At 46.6% G+C, this 19,388-nt stretch overlaps 1 protein-coding gene across 7 annotated transcripts in view; it reads right to left on the bottom strand.

The window, feature by feature from the left end:
- The window catches only part of MBNL3 (muscleblind like splicing regulator 3), a 93,386-nt gene that overhangs the window by 51,923 nt on the left and 22,075 nt on the right, over positions 1-19,388 (bottom strand). For 4 of the 7 annotated variants that reach the window (XM_032701694.1, XM_032701697.1, XM_032701696.1 and 1 more), the window contains exon 2: positions 7,417-8,415. In XM_032701694.1, the coding sequence (XP_032557585.1) occupies positions 7,417-7,590 (174 nt within the window). In that variant the 5' untranslated portion in view covers positions 7,591-8,415. Of the gene's footprint in view, positions 1-7,163; positions 7,297-7,416; positions 8,459-19,388 lie in introns of those variants that run through there. The other 3 variants (XM_032701698.1, XR_004359563.1, XR_004359564.1) reach the window with 3 other exon arrangements.

Here is a 19,388-nt window from a genome sequence, read left to right as displayed (position 1 = left end):
TAGTGCTTGCAGGTCCCAGCAGGAAAGAACCTCTTCCAAACTGGAAAGCCAAAGGGGGCAGAGGAAACAACCATGGGCAGTTCTACCCCTCTGGAGACTGGCTGAGAAGACCAATTCTCTCTCCCTCAAAACCTGATGCAATAACTCACTCCAGCACAAGGAGTTCTTTGCTGCCCACAGGAACTCTACAGCACTTAAAATTGGGCTTAAGTATTTTGCAGAACTGGAACCTCAGTCTGGAGGGCTTTGCCCTTAAAATAGGAAAGCAAGCCTCGGGAGCAGGAGATGGCATGCCACAGACGTGGAACATTGCAATATGCCCATAAAAGGTTTCAAAATGTATCTGCTTAAGAGCTCGCAGAATCTCAGAAGGGTTTAGAGTCACATCCCAAAAGAATTTCTCTCCTGCTTTTTTAGGCAAGTGTGAGCAGCAGTCAGCACTTTACCATCATCTTCCCAACCAGAAACCCAAGGTTACTCTTGGCTGATATTAATAATGTAAATGCTGCTGGCTTTACCCTTTGAGGATGGTGGTTTGCTCACGCCACACGGCAAAGATCAAGGCAACACGAGCTGCAGGCAGGAGCAGAGGCCCTGCATTGCCAGGGCTGGATGGTGAGGAAAGGCAAAGCAAGGCTGGCAGCAAAACCCCACTGCTGAATTTGCTTGGCCCATCTCCCCAAAGAGGCTGGCCTCCAAAGTGTGGTCTCGGGAACAATTTGTGGGCACAGTTCTGCTATCCAACATGTTCAAGGGGAAACGCACACAAGTCAGAGGCCCAAGGAAAAGATGTAATAAATTAATCAGCTACAGGAACACAGACAAGCACAGTGGTCCTGTGCTTGCCCCTTGCACTGGGAGTGCCTCCCAATGTGCCAGCCTGTGCCCACACCTCTGCCAGCCTCTTGAACCTGACCCAGGGACACCACACATGAGACTGGCACTCACACACAGGCAGACAACAGTAAAGGTATCTGCTCCTGTGCAAGCAAGCCCTCAGGAGACCTGTGTGGTCAGGAGGTCTGGGGCACAGACAGTGCTCTCCATCCACTGCATAGCAAATACCCAGTCACCAAATATCCACCTTCCACAGGAGCGCGAGTCTAAGGTCTATGAAGGAGACCAATATGTCACATAAGGGACCAACTTTCAGAATGAAGTTATCAAAGCCTGATCAACTAAGAAAATAATAACTTCAAGTATTTAGCTACTACTAAAAGTGTCACACTGATAGCTTGGCGGGCAGTTTATTTCAGACAACTCACTGCAAGACTCCTCACAGACTCTCAACATCCACATCAGCACTGACAGTGTGGCCTCTCCAGCTCCTATCTCCAGGGGCCCCAAGAAGCTCTCTGTGCTGGGATGGATCCCACTTCTCCTGGTTTCCAGAGCTACACAGTATTCCCAGGACTTCCTCCATTCCTTCAGCACTTAGCTGAGAAGGGAGCATCTCTCCAGGATAGCACCAGAACTAGTCTATGCACCAGGAAGCCTACAGACATCTCACCTTTCTTGCCATGTTACCACGAACACCAAGTTTCACAAAGCACATGTCCTCGGAAATGTAAAGGCCAAGATGAGGCTGCTCAGCTACAGAAAGACCCAGTAGAAATAGGGACAGCCTCTTCTCCCTCCACAGCACACCTCAAAGATCACCTGCTTGCTCTAAAGCACAGACAAGGAATTCCTGTCAAGGGCTCTGCCTCACATCTTTGCAAATGGCTGGCAATGAATAAGACCTTCCTGCACCTCCCTATCTATTGATGTCCCTGCAGCAGAGTCACCAGGTAACACCAGCCTGTTTCCAGTTACATGTGTTCATTGCCCAGCAGCTCCCTGGAGAGCCAGGACCACGGGAATTCCAGATGCAGGACTTTGTATTCAATGCCTAAGGCACTCTGTCCTCCTGCTAACCCTGCTGCAGAGGCAGCAACCTGCAACAGAGAAGCGAAGGGACAGCTCAGGGCAGCAATCTTCTAAACCATGATAGCAAGACTCACCAGTGCTCATCTGTCACGGTTCAGCTGTCAAAAAGTCACAGATGAATGAAGTGAGACTACTGGAACATCAGAGGAACCACTGGATAACACCAAACAAATCAAACATGCTCTGCACAGACCTCTGTCTTACAGGAAGATTGTCCAGGCAGATTAAAGCAACAAGGTGTATCCTTTCTTTCCCTGGAAACCTGAACATGCCTAGAGAGGTGACACATCATCTTCAAGTAACCAGCCTTGACCCCACAGAGAGCATCTGCAGTCCAGACACGGGGGCAGGCCTGGGAGGTGCTCAGCCACAGGCAGTGCCAGGTGACCTTCTCCATCAGTACTCTCCATCCCACAGATGTGCCAAAAAACTTCTGAAGACACTACAGAGAGTATACACAGCATGTGTGCCAAATAAAATTAAGCTGTGAAAGCATGGAACTTGTTGTAACTTATAGACAAGAAGGGATCAGGCCTAAATTACTTTTTTCCTCCACAAGCTTTCCTATTCTCCTTGAAGTGCCACTCTAATTCAGAGAGAAATACAAAGAGAAATACAGAAATTAACAGAGAAATACAGTATTTGGTCTTTATAAATAAAATGGAGTTTAAATACATTTTTCCGCACTTTCAGATGTTTGATTCAGTACTTATAAAAAGCACTTATAACATGCCAAATGACACACAAGCATCCAGAGGACAGAAAGCTGCTGTAAATCTACTGTTGCCACTCAGGTAAGTGGCTTAATGGCCAAAGGAAAAGTGAAAGTTTGTCACACAGGTGACTTGGCTCAACACTGCTCACATGGAATATTTGCCTCTCTATTACACTGAGGTGAGACATGCAGTCAGAGTGTCTCCAAAAATATCTTTAAGGCTTTGTTTGCTTTCTTCTTCGTCTCTAAAAGTGTAACCATATGCTAAGTTTAGTGGGTGTTTTTAGTTGTTTCCTAGTTTGCAGTTTATTTAAATTTTAAAAAAGTAGATTTGATTTCCAACCAGTAACAGTGAGAAGTAATTCTAGTCAAGTCAGCATAAGCCAGGTACAAATTAGCATGAAAACTGTAAGCAACAGCCTCGGGTACACCAGTTTCAAGATCATACGGTACATTTATTGCCCAAGCACTGTGAACTTTTTAGATTGCTGTGGGACTTTGAATACTATTACCAGAAAATAACACTTCTTTTAGAAAACAGACAATTCTACTTTTAACTTGATTTTATGCCTGTTCACAGAAAACTCACCTTTTTTTTTATATAGAACTGCTATGAAACATGCAATAGCTTAACGTTTTTCACATTAGACCTCCCAAAGTCAAAATCTGTATTCCTGAAATTTTTCACCTCACTATTTTCTGTCTCAAAATGCTCTTCAAAACTCCAGTGTGCATATGGAAATGACTATGCTGATAAAGAAAATTTTTTAAAAAATTAAAAAAAAAAAACAAACACAAACCCCCCCCCCAACCCACACAACTCTCAAAAGCTGGGTTTGTAAATTTTTTTTAAACTACAAGTCCATAAGTGCAGTGAGCAGTATAATTCAAAGCCTCTGTGAACACCCAACGTGCATTAGTTACATATTTTGTATATACTATATCACTATCTCCTAATGCCCCATCTCTCAGCTTTTTTCTCCATTAGTACCCAAAGATGCTGCTTTTTTCCTGCCTGACACGTTCAGAAACTGAAAACACAACCAATGGCTTACTGGCCAGGAATTAAGATCTTACCCCGCCCTCGTGATCCAGCCTGAATACGAAGGTTAATGACTTGATGAGCGCTCGCAGACAGCTCACTGCAGTGCCACAACAAACCTTTGTAGGAATTGCCACGAGCCGGCAACCCGTGTCCTGACCCTTACAAAAAGCACCAGCTCTGCATGGGACAGTGCACAATGAGCCCGACAGAGAAGCAACGAATGAACCCAAAGGCCATCTGAGCTTACAGGGATGACATTTCATTCCTCTCCTTTGCTCAGAACGTCTCTGAGGTGCCACAGGACCTGCCTAGGAGGTACCCCAGAGCCTTGGCCACTGCCCAGTTGCCCTCGTGGTCACCTCTGGAAGTGGGGTGGCCCAGCACAGCTGGCTTCTGTGCCTCTGAACAGTGCAGCCTGCCCTTCCATTCACACAAATTAATTCAGAGTGCACTGCTTCCAGAATAACCAGGAGGGATGCACGAGTAGAGACTGAGAGCTCTCTTGGCATCCAGTTCAAATTGCAGCTTCTTGCAAGGAACTATTTTTAAGTTTTATATCAATATGCTCAAAAAAGGTTCCTTCTGCTGCCTACAAATGTGCAAACTCCCCCTTCCAAGAAGCACAGCTCAGGACAGCAAGACCCAGCCCTGCCCTTTCAACCTAATTAAGGCCCCATATTTCATCACTAAAACATTGCATAAAATACAACCCTCCTGCAGAGCATTTCCTGGTGATCCTCACCTGAGCATCACTGAGGACCCCATTACCTTCAGGAGTCCTGTGTGTTCTTCACAAGATTACAGGTAGCAAGAGCCACCCGTGAAACAACCCACACTGAGGCAGCCTGGCTGCTTCTGGAAGATCATCACTCTTGTGGCTGCAACGGGCACAGAACTGGCACAGAACTGCTATAGGAGACTGAGGAAAAAAGGGAAAAGAGAGATGCAGAAAGTGTATATATGCTGCTCGTGACCTGACCAGTGAGGTGAAACCATTGTACACTGGGTTATCAGGAGTTCCTGTATGAAGGCATTGTTCAGGCTTAAGAGGTTTGTGAGAAAAAAAAACAAGCAACAGCAGTACACAATGGATGCAGATAAGCAACCTCCGAACAAAGCCCTGGGCGACTGCAAGACAACGGGAAAACTTATTAGCTGCAAGCATCCTACATCCTGTCTCCAATAAAGCAACACAGATGTTCTGCTAATGCAGGGCGTGAAAAGACAAGAGAGCACTAAGCAGCTATTGAGCCCTCCACGCGAGGGAGGGTCAGTGTTCAACAGCTGTTGGGCACAAAGACATCCACAGGATGGGCATGAAAAGCTTCTTAGCAGGTCTGAGAATGTAACATCTCTCTTGCCAAAGGTAAAGGAGGCCACTGGTATTGCCATGAGCCCCTCAACGCCACTGCAAACAGGGCTTTGCAAGCCCAGCTCTGGCCCAAGAACAGAACAACCATTGTTTGGGAGTTTAGTCACCAGGGTGGTTCTCTCCACTGGGAAACGCGTGGTGTATCCAAACACACACACACACACACACACCACGGCTCTCTGTGGCACGGTGGAAACAGGGCTCTGTCCAGGCAGAGCTACTGGATCCATGGGTCTGGAGGCAGGAAGTGCTCCAAGACCCACTTCTTGTCTGAGACATGGGGTGCAGAAACAGCCCCATCATTAACCCTTGGCCAAGTGCTCTGCACAGTCAGACTCCTCCTGCTGTACTTCCCAAAGACAGAGTCGTTGGCCCTCCAGGAGGCTTTCCTAAACCCAAAAAATCTGTTCCCTAAAAAATTCAGGCCACTTAACTAGCATCTGCTACTGTGTCAAGAGGAAACTGCAACAAGAACATTAACAGCCAATTACATGGGAAATGCTCTGAGCTGTAGAAGATCATACCCTGACTTTTTTTTTTTCTTTTCTTTCTTAATGTGGTGTTCCTCATCCCATTCCCCACTGCTGAAGTGGGAAAAGTGTTTGCCCATACCAGTGGGTGGGATTTGAAGCCCAGCTGCCCACGGACTTGTCCTGCACATCTCCCAGCCCCAGCTGTGCAGAGAGGGGCTGGCACAGAGAGCCTGGGTGAGCTGCAGACACTGCACTGCCAACAGCACACGTGGGGAAGCGTCACACACCGGGTGACAGCAGAATACAGCACAGTCAGAGCCCAGCCAAGCTGGGTGCCTGCAGAGGGGACACCTCCCTGAGACACTGCAGGCAAGTTCTGCTAGGGGCACAAAACCACCCTACACAGCATGACAGCTCTCCTTTCTGTTCACAAATAAACGCTAAAAAATGTGATCATAATAATCTCTTCATTAAAAGTATCTGCACTGCCACTGGCTACAATTCAAAAGTTTCAAGGGCATAAAGAACAAGACTTTTTTTTCCCCTTCAATAATAAAAAATGTTTGTCTCTTGCTATCAGCAAACCAGCAATGTAAATGAACATTTGAAAGTCACTGTATAACTAAGAGTCATTGCATATAATCAGATTAAAAAGAGAAAACCGAATGCAAACAGAAAACTTGAGCTTCTTGGAAAAAAACAAGTGAAAATACGAAGAAGCCACTCAGGAATAAAATGGGTAAACCAGTGTCAGACCAGATCCAGCCCCAGTCTGAACCTGTGCATACATAATTCCACCAGCTCTGTTACTCATTATGCTCATAAAAATAAACCCAAATCTTTTCAAGCAACAGTTGAAGTTCAAGGGAAAACTTTCAAGCTTGTAAAATTTACCAGACTCTTTCTAGAAATTTAAACAGGTTAATTACTCTGATCAAAACATTAAACACAATGTCAAGAGTTCTAAAACACTATCAGTTATCCATATGGTCTCAGAGTTTTTACTATCCTCCTAAAACCACATTTGAGGAGTCATACTTCTGGGAAAAAAAGAAAAGTGGATGTTCTTTTTCCAAGAATCATTGTGAAGTGAGCCTGGAAAGAGATGCCCCTCCTGTGAGCCCCCCATCCCACACCCCGACTGACAGTCCAGGTCTCTGGTAACGTTCAGAAGTCACCCCTGGAGCTCCGGCAGTGACAAGCAGTCAAGAGCTATTTACTGCCTCCCGAACAGACATTGCAAGGATGAGCACCAGCCACAAGGCGCAGCCACAGCTCCAACAGGCCTGGCAGAGCCATCGCGTTTGCATGTCCCTCGCAGAAAGCATTTTCCCGACGCCCATTTCTGGGAATGTTGTTCTCCAAATATTTTGGCTGTTCCTCATCTACCGGACAGCGTTAAGAGTGCATCTGCAACTCTGTCCCCAGGAAAGGCATGTAAAGCTGATTCATTATCTTAAAACGCTGCTTTCATTCCTGCTCATTAAAAGCACATTTCAGATCCCTGCACCGAATGCATGGCTGATGTGCTCTGGCCACTCAAGCACTGGGTTTCAGTTCTCTTCTTATTTAGTTTCATTTGTTGCCCACAACCTTGCATTCTCCACTTTGGGGACAGCTATATCAGACCTGAGCTACCATCGGAAAATGCCCTGGATAGAATCCTGTCTCTCCTTGCAATGCCTGGCAATCCAGGCAGTCGCACCCGATGTCAGACTCAGCCTAGATTTCGGGAGCTGCATCTCGCACCGCAGCGTCCTCCCTGCAGAAACAAAGCAATAAACAGTTGTTCTGCACATCCCACATCCCAGCATACTGAGCCACTTGGAAGAGAAGGAAAAGCAAGTAAGCTTAGGTAATGCACGCGTTAGACAGTCCTCACCTTTAGGGAGTCAAAGCAGGCAATAACTCGACCATTTTCCACATGGCAACTCCGTGACGGATGGGCGAACTTGCACTCTGCATCAGACCGAGAACAAGTACCTCTCTGAAACTCTCGACACACTTCTAACGTCAGCCATTTTGTATCACGGACCAGGGAAACGTTTACAGCCATATTAAAAACCAAAAATTAAAATGCAAGCAATCGCACCCTTCCTCAGGGTAATATTCGCTGCTGATCTTTTTTGTTTCTTCTTTTTTTTTTTAAAAAAAGGGTAAAAAAGTGAATTCAAGTTAAACGTGAAGAAATAACTAACTTGTTGCTTTGGTAGAACTCCTATTCATCAGCACTTAGGTTTTCATTTAAGTCAAATCGTGTTTCTTTAAACAAGAATTAAACATAAAGCCAATCATAAAATAGAAATCTTATCAGAACAACTGAAAATCAAATTAGAGGCCAGCTCCTAAAAGTGCAATTGTAGAAGTTAAAATACAAGTGTTATATTTTGTGCCACTGCCAAAGTTACTTGCAAATAACTGGCAGACTTTCAAAAGAATTCTGTGCTCTCCAGTTAATGGTTTCAATTACTCTTGCAAAAAGCATATGCTGCTGGCAGCACTTCAGTTTGTGGAATGGTCTCGGTCCTTAGGGAGAAAACTTCGGGGTTTTTTTTTCCTTCTATTTCTTGCTTCTAAAAATTACGGTTCGCGAGCATGAAAACAGGCAAAAGGATGTCTGATTTTTTTTCCTCTCTTTCCTTCTTTTCTTTTAAATATTTGCTACATAGTCAGGGGAAGGAAAAAAAATAAAATGGCTGAGCAAACTGCGTGTAAATGGGGAGGAAAAAAAAAAAAAGGGCAAGGCTGGAGGAGCCGCCGTCAGGGCACGGACTGCAAGCAACGCCGAATTAAACAGAGAGGGGGGGCGAGGGGCAGAGAGAGGCAGCCCTAGACAGAAATCCAAGCAGCGGTGGCTTCAGGAAAGGCACTTTTCAGCAACCTGCAGGAAAAAGAGAAATAGAATCAGCCAGGAGCCGGCGGCGGCCCCGCTGGGCGGGCGCGGGGCGGCGCCGGCGGCCATTGCGGGCACGGGGGCACTGCCCGCGCCCGGCGGCGCATGGCAGGCGCCGCCGCCCAATGGCGCTTGCCGTTACAGCGGCATGCGCGAGCAGCCGACCAATCAAAGAGACCGTTTCATAGCGGCCGCGGTCAGTGCCCGCCGCAGCCCCGGGACCCCCCGGGACCGGACAGGGACAGGAGCGGGCCGGGGACAGGGACCGGGACACCCGGCCCAGCTTTTTGCCTCCCCCGCAGGGCCAGCGCCGCGGGCTGCAACCCCCAAGCCCTCCCAAACTAGGGAGGAATATTTTTTTCCTTAGTATTTTTATTTTTTTTTTTAATTTTTAACGTTAACTAGCCCACCCCCCTTCTACAGGAACCGTTCGGACTGGAAGAGCAGCTTTCTTGTATACGAAGGTCCAGCTCAGCCCTACACCCCTCCCGCACTCCGAGGGGTTCCACTGAACGCATCCCCGGCACAGAGGTGCTCCTGCGATGACACATGAAGGCAAACGACTGGTTCGGAGTCGCTCCTCTATGGATTCAGAGCCTACAAAACTATGAGCAAACCCGACAGGGAAACTTAAGCCACACACGGAAAAAATTAACTCATTGCTCACAGCTGTAGTTTTCCACCAGACCAAAGGCAACTCGAATTACTCTGACTCCAGCAACTCGTGTTATACAACAAACAACTTTTAATGCATTCCTGTTCAAGGCTTCCTTGGCATCCACTAAAATGTTAAGCTGTCCCTAGAGTCTCCCATTCTAATATTAGTTGTGCCACTGCTGCCTGATTGGATTGGGCTGTTTCCAAGTTCCCAAAATCCAGCCCTTTATCTTCCTAAAATACGGCCGGCCAGTTTTGCAAACATTTGACAGGCGCGGGATGTTGCTCGTGTGACTGCTATTAAGACTTCAAGCTTTCGCAGGAGAAGAGCCTTCAACTACAAGAAAAGGAAGCTTAAATTCTTCTTTTATTATTGGTGTGTTATTGCAATTACACTGATCAGTAACTGAAACCTACTGGAGCTGGAAACAATGGAAACAATGCTACCAAGGAAGAAGTGTGGGAAGAGGCTGTCATCAGCAGCAGGGGGTGGGGCACAGAGGCTGTTTGATTCACAGATCGAATTATTTCAATTTAGAAAAAACAATGCTCGTTAAACCTATACTGCAAGCATTTTCTAGGCTTAATTAAGCTCATTACAAGAACTACCCACATCCTTGCAATCCAGCTTGCAGCATCAGCACAGAGCTTGGTCTGACCCATGCTTCTGGAAGGACCTTTGGATTTTTGCACATCAGGTGGGGAACAGGGACTGCAAACATCACATTTGCTAAGTGCGTTTTAAACTTCCAAGAGGGGGGAAAAAAGCACAACTAGCCATGATTGTATCTTTTTGGTTTCATAACGAAGAGATGCTCTAAATCAATTCCAATTTTGCAAGTGGGGCAAATTTATATAGGAATCCCATTCACTGATGTGTGGGCTCCCTCTGTTCAAATGAGCTCAGCAAGCAGGAAAAGATGTGCAGAAACGTTCTGCAGGGAGTTAGGGACTGGCTGGGTGCAGCTCTTAGAAACGAGCTAGAACAGGTCAGATATGGGTGGGGATTACAAAGAATGCTCTCTCAGAAGCTGTTCCCAGCAGACTGAAATACAACCATCTTGTGGATTAAGTGCCTATTCCACATCTTCAGATTCCCAGGGAAGTGAGGGTCTATTAATGCTGGGGATGGAATATGACGGGTCTGACCTTACACACAGTTACACCAAGATGTACAAACAGTGTAGTAACATCTGCCACTTCCCAGACCTTCTACCTCAAGAACAAACCAAACGTTGATCTTGCTCACAGCCATGCAGCTCAGGAGCACACACATGCCCACAGGTAAACACCTGCACTAAGCTGCTCAGTCCTCAAAACGAAGGAAATCATGTTAATGAAAGGTAAATCAAATAAATCCTACAAAACATAAACTACCAATATCAAGGCATTCAGACACATGTAACGTGGTTGATATTTTTCTTTTACAACTCTTGGTGGGAGAAACAAACAGAAAACTGAAGAAATACTTGCCAATGTCCTCCTGCTGATGAAAACTGTCCCTGCCCCACACCCGTCTGTTCCATGTGCAAGACTGAGACACAAGGAATTTCCTGTGCTATGGAAACAACCCGCCTCCCTGCAGAAGGGCAGACTCCTGTCTCAGATCCTGGGACTAGGGCTCCTGTACCGAGGGAATCAAATTAATGAACACATTTTTCATACTGTGGGCCTCAGTTCCGCAGCCTGCATGCCACCCAGCAGAGCACAACAGCAGCACACACTGCCCCATCACTTGTTTGCTCTGCACTCAGGAGAGCAGTCAAGCACATGCTTAACTGTAGGCATGCCAACAGTCTTTCTGGAAAGAAAACCTGAAGCATACTTAAGTGCTTTGCTGAATCAGGGCCTAAATAAATGAATCTGCTTCACGCGTTTATCAGGGCTGGGAGGCCGGCAAGCACGGGCAGCAGTCATTGTGTTTCGGCTTACGTGATCACAGCCCAGAGGAGCACGAGTTAGGCTTTTCTGCAAGTCAACAAATACAGTTCTGTCAATGTTTGGATTGCTGCAAATCCCTCTCCATGTGGCCACGGGGAAAGCTGAAAACCTGTGTATGCTGGGCTGACATCACACTGCTGCAGCGAGGCTCCCACGCACGGCGCCGAAGGACAGCACACCTCAGACAGGAACCCACTGCTGACAATACAGAGCTCCAGCTCTCCAGGTTTCAACTCCTGGCAGCAAACAACTCTGCTTTCACCATAATGCATCCTTACAATTCCCTTGTATTACCCTTTTTTGGGCAGGGAAGGGGGCAGGTAATATGTGTGGGGGGGTGACTGGCATTTTATTCACTTTGTTCTCCCATATAGTTCAAATGAGAGGAACACACACACACATACAAAAAAAAAAAAAAGGCATCCATGCCAAAACCAACATACAAGGATTAAAAAGTAGCTCCAGAAATCAGGGGCTTCGTTACTGTGCAGGAAATACAACAAAGGGTAGGTGCTGCCTTTTGAACCCTTCCCAGCAAGCCAGATCTGTCTGGCAGAGCTCAGCTCCTCCACTACCAGATGGGCCAATCTCATTTCAACGGCAGCAGCATCAAAGCTGGAGAAAGCAGTGGAGTAGAGAGAAAAGCCCGTGGCCTTTATCCCTCTAAAGAAACTATAATATCCCTGAAGCCCCTGCTCCAAGGCTACTTGCTGGGCCAGGCTCTAATTGCCTGAGCTGCAGGAGGACGGGGCTTGCTCCAGATGTCAGACCTGGCCCTACAGCTACCGAAGTGCAGGGGAACAAGGGCAGTCTGAGGAGCGAAGGTCACGCCGGGGCTCACCTCTGGTGGGACTGAGATGCCCTCACTGCTTGAGGTAACATGAGGACGAGCGTATTCACTTGACGCTTGAATTCCTCCTGCTTGCCACGAAACTGATCCCCTTCCACTGACAGCCCCTATGGATGTCAACTTGTGAGGACACTTCCTGACAGCCGAGTTCAGAAATGGTAATTTATGTGACAGGGTGGATTTGAGCAGCTCCCAAGTGTAAATGATGCTATTTAAAAGAGATTTTTTCTTTTTTTTTTTTTTTTTTTGAGAAGAAAAAATGACTCAGTAGAAGTGCCAAGGTGGGTTCCTTATTTACTCTTTCTCAAAGATTTCTGGGTCATGACTGCTCAGTTGAAAAGCACAAGTGCTGTTGCCCTAACTGACAGTCTAGTGAGTGAGAACAGCAGCTATTCCCTTCTCCTGAAGTGGAATAGGGATAGTGCAGAGACACTGGAGTTTTCCCAAAGTCAAGCTCCAGCTGTGCCCTTTCTTTATCATATGTGATGCTGTCCATGCTCCTTTTCAACTCAAACCACCAGCATGTGAGAGATGAACAGACTGCTCTGAGACTGAGCTCAGCCCTACGCTGCCAGGCTGCAGTGTGCTTTATCCAGTTTCGTAAGTTACAATCAATGAAAGCTCAGACCCAGCCAGCCTGGATGGATGGACACCCTGGAGGCACAGCAGCAGAGAAACTGTGCTTGCAAAATTAAGACCTCAAATCTTTCACCAATTCCACTACAACTTACATCCCACACCTATTAATGTTCACTGAGTGTCTAGATATTGTCAGAGCCAAAGATTTTTTGTTTCTGCACTTTCCTCAAAGCACTAAATTCAGCTGGCAGCACAAATGACACACTCATCAGTCCTTGCACCTTTGAGACGATTCTGTAACCTTGACTTTTTACTGCATTTTAATGGGTATAGAAGAGCTTGGTGTGCCCACCACCCTGTCCTTGATAAACCAGAATGGGGAACTCCTCACCCAAACAGCAGTGAGATGTTTCCACTATCGAACACTTTTCCAAATAAACACAGTGTTCCTGGGCAAAAAGAAATGGGAGCAATGAAAATAATCCATGTTTTCTTCTGAAAGAGAACCAAAACTCTGTAGGAGAATACCACCACCCATCCAACAGCATTTTCACGTTCCTATGGAAAATCAACTCTGAGCATCTTTCCCAGTCCTTCCTTTCTCCTCTACTTTCACACCAGTAGTAAAGAACACATGAAACTACACCCTAGCTTATCAAAGGAACCAAAAAGGTATAGTAAAGGGCGAGATTTTACTGGGAGTGCTCTACTGCTGCATTTATTGGCAGCAATGCATGAGACATTCTACACTTGTGGGCAGCTTTTGGAGTCAGTGAGGAGGGGGAAAAAAACGTTAAAAAAGTAATCTTCATTTAGGACCCAGCAAGCCAGGAACACAATGACATTAGTTGAGTTGGCTGACATTACAGACCTTCACTTTGGGCCTCAGAAAAGCCCATGGCGAGTTAGATGTTGTCACGATTATATCACAAGACAGCTCTACTTTACTTGGGACTGGTTCAAAAGTGCTGGTTCACAACAGCAAAAGAAACCACAAAAGTAACAACCACAAGGTCAAGGAATGGATCCTCCATTCCCGAAGTCCCAATTACCAGGCTCTTACCCTACATCACATAAACCCCAGCAGTGCTCAGATTCCTATAGACTCAATTTCTCTGCTATTGCAACATCGACAGTTTGCACACAGCGGGGCTGCCTCAGACGTGGGCCAGCTCCCGCCCCCCACACTCACATGGGCTGTGCACTGGGACAGGAGCCATCTCAGCAATGGCAGCTTCTCCACGGCTTCTAATGGGCTGCAGTATCAAGCCTGAAGAAGGTCAATTTGTTTTGTGTCACCTGCAAGAGGTATTTTTGCTTTCAAATTAGAAGATAATTTTCTATTTTTTGCTCTGGCCCTCATACCTTAAAGCAAACACTTTAGGGACACTTTGAATATTTCCTTTGTGAACATTCTGTACCTGGACACTTTCTCCCTCAGGGAACAGTTTACTTAATTTAAGGTAGACCTTTACAGCTAGAAGAAAATAAACCTCCTTTTGTTCTTCTACCAGTTACTCAGAAAAGGAGCAGATTTCCTCTACCATGGCCATGCATGAAAAGTTTCTGTTCAAGGTCTAATCGCAGATGTTGGGGGCCGTGAATCACCAGGGATCACACTGCGTGCCAAAGAGTCAACTCAGCCCCGAGTGCCGTCTGTTCAGAACAGAATGGCAGAACCCAGAAATAAATTATAAACCCACGCAAATAAAACAACCCCCCGATGCTGCTGCAGTGGAAAAGCCTCACTGGAAGGACACAAATCCACTACAGAAGTGGCTGCGTGCACAGGCTGGATGTTTAGGGGTGCAGGTACCACACGTCTGTGCTGAAGGAGCCACTAATGCATGTCCTTTCCCCACACTCACTCATGCTGCTGGCTTAGAGCGACTTTGGAGAGGGGGGGTTACTGGTCATGACCTCTGTGGAAAGAGCAGCACAAGGAAAATCCTCCTGCTCCTCAGTGAGGGAGGCTGCACATACTGCATCCCATCTCCTACAAGGCTCACCAGCCTTGCTAAAGCTCCTGGATTTATGGCACCCCAGAAGATGGCTGTGGTGCTCTGCAGGGACAGCAGTGCTGCTGTCCTCGGGAAAATGGATCATCCATCACTCGCCTCTGGGTGCTTCCCACTGCTCTTAGCTGCCCTGGCATGACCTCGGCACCCCTCCTACCCGCAGAGATGGCAGCTGAGGAAGCAAGGGGGAAAAAAAAAGATGTAAAATAAATCAGCAGGAGAGAAGGAAGCCCTTCACTGCAGCAAAAATAATGTATAAGTACAGGAAACTTTATCCTCCCTTGTGTACATGCAATTCTCCACATTTACACCCTGCAGCAAACAATCACAGGAAAAATTAATGCAGAGTTTAAGGAAAAATTGAAAAAATCCCTTTGTTTCTAAAATCTACCATTCTTCACTGTGCATTATGGTGCTGCTATTCCCTCAGCCACCTGAAATCTTCACAGTCTGTTTTCCTTCATCCTCATCATCTAGCACCTCTTGTCCACCAAAATTCAAAGAAAAATTCTCTCCCCTTCACTCTTGCAGGGTTAGTTCTTTTCTTCCACAGGCTGGGAGTTATTTGCCACTATATATTTGGGATTTCCAAGTCAAAAATATATTACAAAACCACTGCAATTTAAGGAGGTTTTTTTATTTGTTTGTCTTTGAACACAGTCATAGAAGCTGATGTGCTGGACCCACACACGTGCCTCAGCAGAACAAATACCTTTCCATAGGGTGATCCAGGGCAGCATGCATTGCAGTGCTTTAAAGGGAACTCCCCCCCTGTTTCAGTAAATAGATTTGTTGTTAGAATAACTACATGTGCACATTTTTGTTCTTCTGGGTTTCCGATTTCCTGCCATCAGCCCATTTGGGACAAGTTAGAGGTCAAGACCCCTTTCCTACTCCAGCTCTCTACTAGGACTGATGGTGACCTACTGTGATCCCACACCTGTGGGATCTGGGGGGATGATCTGCTGATCAAGCAGCCAAGTGGGAGTTTTATTTGACTCAGGCCATCACTCCCCAGTCAGAGATACAAGGAGAAGGATGCTCCTATTAGGACCTGCCTGGCCTCCTACGTGAGGCAACTTCCCAGTGCCAGGGGCCAGGGAGCTGCCTTACAGCAGGGTGGCTGACCCAAAAGGAGCATTTCCTCTGCGGTGCAGAAGCAGCTACTGTGTTGCTGTGAAGCAGTGCTAAAATCCTCTCCAGCGCCAGCACCGCTTGGGAGGGGTTAGGACCACAATTACACCAGCTGCAAACACAAAAGAAAAGGGGAAAAAAATGTTGGCAGGGATCTCTGGAGGTCAGCTAATCCAAACCCAGTCTCAAAGCACAGTCAGCTTCAGAGGTGGATGCTTCCATATCCAAGCACAAAGAGAGCTGTCTCACACAAAGAAAGCTCAATTGAGTCAAACAAATTTACAGAGGAGACAGGAAAGGCCAAGGCTCATTAAGGCTTGTTCCCCACTACGTAATCGTAGAAATAGGATCAAGCAGATGTATCCCACAATCTATCTGATTATCCTACTCAGTGTTCAAGAAACCCCCAAGGTCCTTGCCAATCAGATAAGTGTCCGTGCATGTTTAGGCAGGCCAAGGGGATGGCTGAGGGGAGGGAATGCCTTTACCCAACTGCCCTTCATGGGATTCTCCTGGGAGGAATGACCTAGAGTTCTCTCTTAAGATACAAGCATGGCCCTAGCCCTCAAGCCAAGCAATAACAGTCCATTAAGCAGGAGAAATACTGAAATAGGAGCTCAGGCTCAGCCATTCACTGTGCTGCAGAGGCGGCCTGGGACTTTTGGGAGGTATCAGATGTGCTGCATACACAGAGACTTGTCCAGGTCTGGTGCTTCATAAGTACCTCTGCTGGTGCCCACATACTTCTGCCTGGAAAATTCCCATTCCAGACTTCTCAATCAAAGAGCCTGCTGCTTAAAGAGACAGATTTTCTCCAACAGTAAGGCACTTCCCATCTTCTAAAAGCACCTATGTGCTCCTACACACTAAAGCTGCAGGCACTCCTGCATTAGCTGTCCTACCTGGTGACCACAGAAAGAGGAGACAGCATTTGGACTGTGGTTTGAATTCTTTCTCAGCTGGAGAATTCACAGAAAACAAAAAAGTTTTTCTTTTAACATTCTTTGTACTGAGCGCTTGGATAAGCCATAAGTAACTTGGCAGCAAACCAGTTTGGTACAAACACAGCACACCAGAACACAATGCAGTCATCACAAAGCCACCACTCTGGGCCAGACAGTAATTTTCCCCTTTGCACAGGGCAGGCCTCCAAAGTCTTTATGCTACTACATTCAAGTCCATCTGAGCTACACGATGTGTTAAAAATGAGGGCTCATGCACAATGAGGAAAACACCTATCATTTCTGGGCTATGAAGAAGCGCATACAGTGCACAAAGGTACTCAAAAAACATTTGTGAAACGATTCAGGACTTGGGGAAAGGGAAACCTTGACTTATTTCTCGACTCAGATCTCTGACAGCATCCTCAGGTTGCAAATCAAATATGCAATGACAGAAGGAGACTGAAAGACTGGTAACAAAAGCATCCAATGTATTTAGGATCATTTCTTCCAGGATTAAAATAAAGACCCCAAAGGCATCATTGTTGCACAGGTAGTCATCATTTTGACAGGAAAGATGCTTTATTCTGTAAGTGTCAGACTGGGACCCTGGAAACAGGGGCTCAAATCCTGCTGCAGCCACAGGTGCCACAAGTGACAAGTCTCTTAATCCCTCTGCAAACGGGGGGGGGGGGGGGGGGGGGGGGGGGCTGTTAAGTTCCCATCTCTCAGTGATGTTTGGCAGATAAAATGCAGGCATTAAGAAAATACTGCAGTAAAGGCTGTATAAGCACTGATGAACAGATCTGTTTCAGACCCCACAGCCATTACAGTACAAAGCAGGATGCAGAAGGGAGAGCAGAAAACATGCACACACACACATAGATCTGCCCCATTAATCCAGCAGGCTGCAACAGGATGAAAGGCACGCCAACAACTCCAATCCTGCTTGCGCAGCAGTAAACACCCTCCCAGCGTGGCAGGGAGGCACTGCTGCGGTACATGCAGGGGAGCAGCCAAGCCAAGGGGCATCTGGAAGGTGTAAGGGCCAGTTCTGGCACCAAGTACCACCCGCTCAACTCTGTCCAATGCCCCTGTGGGACACAGGGGGTTAGGGGTGCATGCAGAGAGGAGCTAACACAGCTAAGCCCTGAAAAAGGCAAGGGGAAGTCAAAATCACTTCCCAAGCCATTCAGAGTTAGTGTGTTGGCCTCTCCTGCCTTCCACACACCTCAAAATCTGTTATTCATTACTCTCCATCTCACTGCCAGGTCGATGAATCAACTTTTCAGGGACTGAATATCCTCTGTTTTTCCCAAGATGCCCGAGTCATTGACACCATCTGAAGTCCTCAGATCTTTGATTCTCTCCTTACCTTCCTGCATCTGTAACACGAGAGCCTCCAACTTTTCTCCCCTGTGGAAGTCTTAGTGACCTGAATTATTTCCAGTTTCCCACTTAAGGCCTGTGGCATAGTTTTCTTCAGAAAGCATTTGACTCAGCATGAAACCTCTGAATCAAAACCAGGAGCCCAAGAAGGTGGGCTCTAAGCTAGCCAGGGCAGATGTACAGGGTGTCTTCTGTGTGCCCCACCCTTCCTGCCACCAGTCTGCAGCCCCCAGCCACATGCAAATACACAAGCATCCACACCTGCCTGGTTGGGTGTCTGTCCAAGCTGAATTTTAAAGGAGAAGGCAAAAAAAACCAAGTAGGGATATATTCCACTTAAACCTTGAATGCACATCTGAACCACCATCCATCAATGCACTTATTTCCCCCCAGCCAAGGGAAGAAGCCTGGGTGATGGCAAAGGGAAGAGGATATAGAAGGCAAGTGAAGTCTTTGTTTTAATTGGCTGCTGTTAAGAACATTAGAAGGATGTTTGAAGGAGAATGATTACGGGCAGAGTGCAGAGGAGGTAATCAAAGGTGTCCAACAAACTGAATTTATGATGTGGCTTAGCAATCCATCACCTGGCCATCATTCCTATGTACACGCACATACAAAAGCCTCAAAATATATTTAGCTCAGTGGGTCTGGAAAAACGTGGCTGTTCTTGTAGCCCCAGCTAACAACACTTTACTCCTTATAATATTACAGTAGCAATTTATTTCAAACAAGGGAGGGAAACCAAATATAAAGGAAAAATTGTTTTAAATTCTTAGTGTGAAGACAACTTTGTTTACTAAACCCATACGAGGGAACATATGTGTACAGCACAAACTCAGCAGTGGAAATTTGGCTCCCTGCAATTCCCTGTGATATAGATGCATTTTTTCCAGAGGAAGTCCAATGGTCTTGTTTGTTTTCACCACTAATAGAGGAGTTCAATGAAATTTTCTATTGGGAGAGTCTAATGAGGTCAGAATAAAAGAACAGAGTAACTAGGAAGGAATGTCACTGCATTTTATTTTTAGAAGAAGGATAAAGGTGGGGCCTCGCAAGAGGCAGGGGATGGGCCTGTTTTGGCACACAGGGCCAGGCTGGAACGTTTGGTCCTGGGAGCCTGAGGGGGTTTAGAGCTTTTCTTTTTTTGCAGCAGCAAATCCCTTGCTGAAATCAGTGAAAGAGAATGGAGGGGTCCAGCTAGGAGAAGAGCAGTGTGATGCCTGGGGGTGCATGGACAGTGGGACAACCGCCACCCTAGGGAGTGATTGTGGGGCTGCTCTCAGCCATGCTACCCTCCCCAAACTGTTCCCTTTTCCTTCCTGGGAAGAGGACTGCCTTTAGTGGCTCCATTTGAACTGGGGATCTCTCTACTGCACATTAAAGGGAATCCAAGTTACAACAGGGTAAATATGGAACGAATCAAGAGCAAGAAAAGCTCAATGAAGCAGCACC

The sequence above is a fragment of the Chiroxiphia lanceolata genome, chromosome 14 (genome assembly GCF_009829145.1).
Source record: "Chiroxiphia lanceolata isolate bChiLan1 chromosome 14, bChiLan1.pri, whole genome shotgun sequence".
Classification (NCBI taxonomy): Eukaryota; Metazoa; Chordata; class Aves; order Passeriformes; family Pipridae; genus Chiroxiphia; species Chiroxiphia lanceolata.
The sequence above is the reverse complement of the archived record's forward strand: the minus strand, read 5'-3'. Positions and strand labels throughout refer to the sequence as shown.